This window comes from Aythya fuligula, chromosome 13, assembly GCF_009819795.1.
Source record: "Aythya fuligula isolate bAytFul2 chromosome 13, bAytFul2.pri, whole genome shotgun sequence".
Taxonomy (NCBI): domain Eukaryota; kingdom Metazoa; phylum Chordata; class Aves; order Anseriformes; family Anatidae; genus Aythya; species Aythya fuligula.
In genome coordinates, this window is record NC_045571.1 from 3,740,828 (window position 1) to 3,747,043 (window position 6,216).

The 6,216-nt window shown below is 42.3% G+C and overlaps 1 protein-coding gene across 1 annotated transcript; it reads left to right on the plus strand.

Annotated features, from left to right (window-relative positions):
• Positions 1–572: 572 nt before the first annotated feature.
• Positions 573–4,349, plus strand: ALG13 (ALG13 UDP-N-acetylglucosaminyltransferase subunit). Its single transcript, XM_032196559.1, has 4 exons — positions 573–653; positions 847–1,009; positions 1,220–1,358; positions 3,175–4,349. The coding sequence occupies exons 1-4, from the start codon at positions 573–575 to the stop codon at positions 3,284–3,286; spliced, it is 495 nt and encodes a 164-aa protein (XP_032052450.1). The 3' UTR covers positions 3,287–4,349.
• The last annotated feature ends 1,867 nt before the right edge of the window (positions 4,350–6,216 follow it).

The window sequence follows — 6,216 nt, forward strand, 5'->3', positions numbered from 1 at the left end:
GGTTTTTTTTTAGAAGTAGTAATTAATATGTATTAGCTTAGGAGCATAAAAATCAGCTGCTTGATGTAACTGGTGTGTGTCTTGGTGAAGCAGAGACTCCCAGCGCACCCAGCGCTGTTTGCTTACCTCTATTCCTTTAATAAATTATAAACTTTGATTATAGTCCTATTTTGAAGACTGAGCCATTTATAACAGCCTTTAAAGAAAATGTGGCTGTGGCTGTGGTACGGGAGTGGCAGCTTGTAAGCACACCCAGCACCAGTCAGGATGTCTGTTACAGTGACTCGGCCCCGCTATTGCTAAAACAACACGTGGAGGGGAAGAAAATAAAAAAAAAAATAAAAAAAAAATAAAAAAAAAACTTACAGAACTGAATCCTTTTTAAACATATAGATTTTTTTCCCCTTTGTAAGTCGCACCTACCCGTGCCCTTCACTCCTCTGGAAGCGCAAGGGCCGCGGGCGGCGCGGGGCCGCCCCTCATGGCGGCGGCCATTTTAGGAGCGCCGCGGCGGGCTCCGCAGCGCTCTCTGGCGGCCTCCTGCCCGCCGCTGAGGCGCCCCGCGGGCGGCCATGAAGTCCGTGTTCGTCACCGTGGGCACCACCAGCTTCGACGAGCTGATCGCGGCCGTCTCCTCCCCGCCGGCCATGCGGGTGAGGCGGGGGAAAGCCCGGGCGGGCGGCTGGGGGCTGGGGGCTGTCCCCTCACGGCCGGCCTTGCGGCGCCTGAGCGCGGGCCGCCCGCTGACACTGACTGGGAGGGGAGGGGGCGGCAGCCCTGTGCCCGACTGGGAGCCGCTGGGAGCCCCGGTGTGCGACCTGAGCCCTCCCGGCCGTCCCCCTGCAGGTGCTGCAGAGCCGCGGCTGCGAGCGGCTCGTGCTGCAGATCGGGCGGGGGGCGCTGGAGCCGGCCCCGCGGCGCGACCCGGCCCCGGCGCTGGACGTGTTCCGCTTCAAGGAGTCGCTGGCCGAGGAGCTGCGGAGGGCCGACCTGGTGATCAGCCACGCAGGTAGACCTGCAGGCCCGCGGGCTGCCTGCCTTGTGCTCTCGGGGGAGGTAAACCGTGGGCGAGTGATGTGTGCCTGTCTCTGGTGTGGGATGTTAAGGTCCCTGGCTAGAGCTGTGCGGGTGAAATGTTCACCTTCAGGAGTGTCTCATGCTTCAGTGATGCTTCATCAGTCGGTGAGAATGCTCGTAGTGTTTTCTGCTTCTCCTGTAGGTGCAGGTAGCTGCTTGGAGACTCTAGAGGAAGGAAAACCACTCCTGGTGGTAATAAATGAAAAGCTGATGGACAACCATCAGCTCGAGCTGGCAAAGCAGCTTCACAGAGATGGACACGTCCTCTACTGTAACTGCAGGTACGGAGCCATTGCAGCTGTCCAGATTGAACAAGCAGTGCTCAACACCATAACACTGTTATTACAGTATTGAGACTGTAACATGAAAACTTGCATCCTTTTCTGTAACAAAATCACATTCACTAAGTACCACAATAAGTTTCTTCACTGGGCAGTGAGGACTGGGCAGGGATCTCAGAGAGCTGCTCATCTATTTATCTTCAGGGTACATTTTCCATAGTGGATAGGTTAATATTTGTTGGTTTATCTTCCAAACTTCTCAATTTTTTTGACCAAGAGTCCTTTTAATTTATTGCTTTGAGAGCACATGTTTTCAGATTGGACAAACAGCAGTTTAAACCAAGTAGAAGTAGTTGAATTTGGAAGTGTCAGGTCCACCCTAGAAGAATTTAATAACTTCTTTTCTCTGCCTTTTCTTACTTTTTGTTTAATTATTTATAAAAGTTTAGAAATAACTACAAACTAGACCATCAGTTCAAAACCATAAGCCATAAGAAGTAACTTGCTCCCTGCAGACTTAGTTCTCCATTTCATTGTTCACCGTGTAGACTTCCCTTGTCTGAAAGTTGACTGCACAGATGCACTGACGTAAGGAAAATGTAACTATCTGGGGTATTTAGGGGGGGAAACAAAACCATAAGTGTCCTTGCTGATAAGGATCAGGAGACCATGTAGTTTTAATATCCTGTCTGCAGTAATCACATGCAGGTCGAGAACTTACGGCTCTTGCTTATATTACATTCCCTCTAACACTGTTAATTACTTTGAATTGGGGAGGATCTGAATCATAAAGTTGCTAAGGTTGGACAAGACCTCTAAGCTCATCAAGTCCAACATTAACATAGAACTATAAAGCCTACCACTAAACTATAAACTATGCTAAGATGCTGTATGGTTAGTAACTCTAAATGCGTCTGTATTCCAAGGACTTACTTGGGTTATCCTTTTAACCCAGCTTTCTGAATCCATTACATCCTTTGACATGGAGTTTCACAGACTGTCTGTCATTTCAGGAAAAAAAAATACAGATCCTTTTGTTTTTATTTATGCTGGCTCATGTTAGTTTCATTTTCTATCCCAGTTTTGACTATATCTTGCTGTTTTCTCTTTTTTATTAATGCTTACTTATGATCCATTGTGTTCTGTAAATAACAGATGACCTGAAGATTAACTGAAGGCAGAGGAAATGAAACTCACATTATTTAGCCTGTATCTTGTTCCTTTGCCCTGCCAATAGGATTTTTGCATGTTTCATGAGAGCCTTCTGAAAAGAATAGGCCTGACATACATTTATATTGGGCGAGTTTCTTAAACTTATTATCTTAGTGCTTTTGACAAGTTCGGCAACAGTAAGGAATTTTATTTTTTGTTGAACAGTACCTGACATTTGAGCTTTACTTGCAGTGTGATAATAGAAAGCTAATAGATGGATCTAACTGTTATTTCTGGCTATGTGCTGAGCGGAGAACTATGCCATGTGTTCAGGTAGGATGAATTTTTCTGACATGGTTTATGGTGAAGATTCTGAGGCCTTGTTCAGCCTCCCAGCACTGCAGCTACAAAAGACTAAAATGTTAGAGCTTGAGCTGGCCTGAAAAAGCTGTGATGTAAGTTGAAATTCTTTTCTCAGCAGTGCTGCCTAGAAGATGGTAAAGGTTGGAGCCCATTGGATTGTGGGGCCTTGTTCTCATTTCAGAATATGTCCTTATTTTTGTGTCAGTCTTAAAGTATGCATGAATAGAAAGAAAACTGTGTGAAGAAAATATCTCCTTTGGGATTAATATTTTTTGTATTTTGTTTTGGTCTGTTTTTACAGCACTCTTGTGGAAACATTGCAGTCAATGGACTTGTCAACTTTGAAACCTTTTCCTCCTGGACAACCAGAAAAGTTTGCTTTGTTTTTGGATAAAGTTGTTGGGTTTGAATAAACAGCTCTGAGGAATAAAAATACCAGAATAAAACCTTTCTGCTCTCCTAGTGAGATCTTCGGTGCTTAAAGATTCCACCAACTGGGACAAATTCTTTATATTTACTCAAAGAAAATGCCTGTTAATATCAAGATGGTTTCCTGTTTAGTTCCAGTACAAAGTAATCTAGCTTAACGCATCAAAGAGCACAATGCAAACAGGTGGGGTAAGTATGAACTCCGAATTGACTTTAGTTTCAGCTTTATTGAAATGAGTCATGAATGGCATGACCTGTGACAAACAAAGTCGTACAGAGAAAGCAGCTAGCATGATGGAAGGAGGAGGTGTCGTTAAACTGTTTGCTTGAAATAACTGAAAACGTGTTAGAAGAAGCAGCAAATGTGGACTTCTGGATTACTTCCTTCATTTGCTAATATAAATGCATCCATGCTAGAAGAGTTGCTGATAAGGCAAGAAAGAGATGCTGCAGAAGAAACAAGGAAATACCTGACCTAAGGAGATACCATAAATGAAGGATGTGAAGTAATGGTTAGTTCAGCTGGAACACTGTGAAGGCAAATGCTGACGATTGAAGTGCTGAACACTGGACAGCACACCTAGCATCCAGTCCCACTGGTTTTTACTACAGTTAAGGCTAAAGCTAGATCAAACCCTGGTGTAAGAAAGGAATCATTCTTTGCAACAAACTTGCAAAAGGAAGAACCATTGTTTTCATTGTTCACATTGAAAGGGTAATTCACTATTTCAAAATTTTGCTGCAGAAGAAGCGTTTGTAAATTTTTCCTTTGAGTGATTCTTTACACAGCTGTAGTTCTACCAGTGCTTCCAGTTTAATTCAGTAATGGCTATAACTGTGGACAAAAGTTAATGCATAAATATAAAAAAAGACAGTGCTATCCATTTATGACTGGTTAGGCTTGATCTTTTTCCAGTTTCCTTGGGTTATTTTGAATGTGCAACAAATATGTGAAAGCAACCAATGCAAATGTTTATTTTGAAGGATTGAAGGGTATTTTTATCAAAATCATGATGTTTTTATTAAATAAATGATATTTGTAACTGATTTTGTATGTGTTCTGTGACTGGTTCAGAAACTATTTTCTTTTACCCAAATGCAAATGAATTTCTGTGAATAAACTCACTAAAAGCATACAATACTGATTCATAAATGCAATTTATTCTTCATTTAATATTTTATATATATATATATATACATATGCTTTAAAGATATTTTGGAACATGTAAATACCAGAAACCCTTACACTATTGTTGGCTATTTTTAACTTGAGCGCACAGTGTTAAAGCAAGACCTCTCCCTCATAACGTTGGATAGCCTCAGACCCAAGTCTGCTCCCATGGACTGACTGCAGTTAGTAGCTCTGACCAGTTTTGCTACTGCAGTACTGACCTACATGTTTCTGAGAATACAGATTGCAATTATTGATTAAGTAACATTTGACTTTTGGACTGATACAGACTGAAGTGAGAAACTAGAGGTAATTGTACTAGATTGAGAAGAGAAAGGATATTCCTATAAAATTAAGAAAATTGTCTTCTGAGAAGTCAAAAAGAACAGGCACAGATGCACTCCCAACAGTGAAATAGAACTTCAGCAGCCTGTGTACTGTGAGTATGGACACAGCTTACAGAACAGTTGAAGGAGGGGAGGAGAAACGGGATCTCTGCTGGTCAGGAATTAGCTGGTTTATATCTGTGGAAAGAAAACCAGGGCTGTGTTTCTTTTTCATTTAGGTAAGCAACTGTCCAGTTGACCGCTCAGTCAGAATCGAACACTGGGCATCTCACCCAGCTTTACCAGAGTGCAGAAGTTAGCAAGTGAAGTGTAGACAAACAGACGTGCTCACATTGCACCCACATGAGCTGAGTTTACTAAAATGAGACTTCTCAATAGTTTCTAGCATTAGAATCAATAGTTGAATAGAATCAATAGCATGACTCATAAAAAGCATGTACTGAGACTAAAAGAATACAGGTTTGCATCTTGCAAACCATTTTGCATTTCCTTGTATTGGAGAAAATATGAAAAAATATGAAAACTTTTTTAACTTCCTTTTAAACACTTCCTAAACAAAAATCTGACCACTCAGGGAGGCAAATGGATTATGTAAAATGTCTAGGTCAGTCTTTCACGCTAGTACAGAGGTTTGCTCTGTTCTAACTCAAGGAACCATCTAATTTCTGTGGCAGGCAGAAATTTACCTCACAAAATCCTCCCTGGGTTGGCAATTCCAGTGAGGAGGACAAGCTAAATTACTTCTTAACAGACGGCACACATGTAATGGTTTCTTGACTATATTTGCCTAGCACTAGTGGAAATAAGTTGTCCTTGTTAATGTCCCTGCTGCGTTCTGCAAATAAGCAGATGTCTTCAGCTCTCGCCTCACATAGTTACACAAGCACCAAAAAGAGAATTTAAGAAGTGAGAGATTTCAGCCCCTCTTAAAGGAAAGGGGAAGATGGTGAGGCTGAGTGGGTGAAACTGAGCTGAAAACCTGCTGCCAAGCTGCTAAGTGACTTGCCTGGTTTGGGGCAATTAACCCACTCTTAAAGTAAAACCTGGCTTATAGGAGAGGAGTGGGGATGAAAACACAATCCATTTACACTATTTTATCCCATTATTACTTCCACTGGACTCCTGTAACGTGAAACACCTTTCCTGACCTACGCTGACCAGAGCTCTGCATTTCAGGTACAGAAATGTACTACCAATGTAGTTAGGTAAATATTTTTAAAAACAGAGGATTTACACTGTTTATGCAGGTGTGGTCGATGCCAATTGCCCGTTCTGTATGTACATTATCTGGTATTTTTTGTTGCTGTTGCTGAAAACAAGCAAAATAAACTCATGGGTGCTTCTGGAGCCCGATGCACAATTCTCCTAATCAGATCAGGCACAAGGGCTATAAATA

Excerpts from the sequence above, each read along its gene's own strand:
- ALG13 (XM_032196559.1), top strand. The coding sequence starts at position 573 with ATGAAGTCCGTGTTCGTCACCGTGGGCACCACCAGCTTCGACGAGCTG. Across the intron at positions 1,010-1,219 it reads CCTGGTGATCAGCCACGCAG|GTGCAGGTAGCTGCTTGGAG; the intron begins GTAGACCTGCAG and ends CTTCTCCTGTAG. Across the intron at positions 1,359-3,174 it reads GTCCTCTACTGTAACTGCAG|CACTCTTGTGGAAACATTGC; the intron begins GTACGGAGCCAT and ends CTGTTTTTACAG.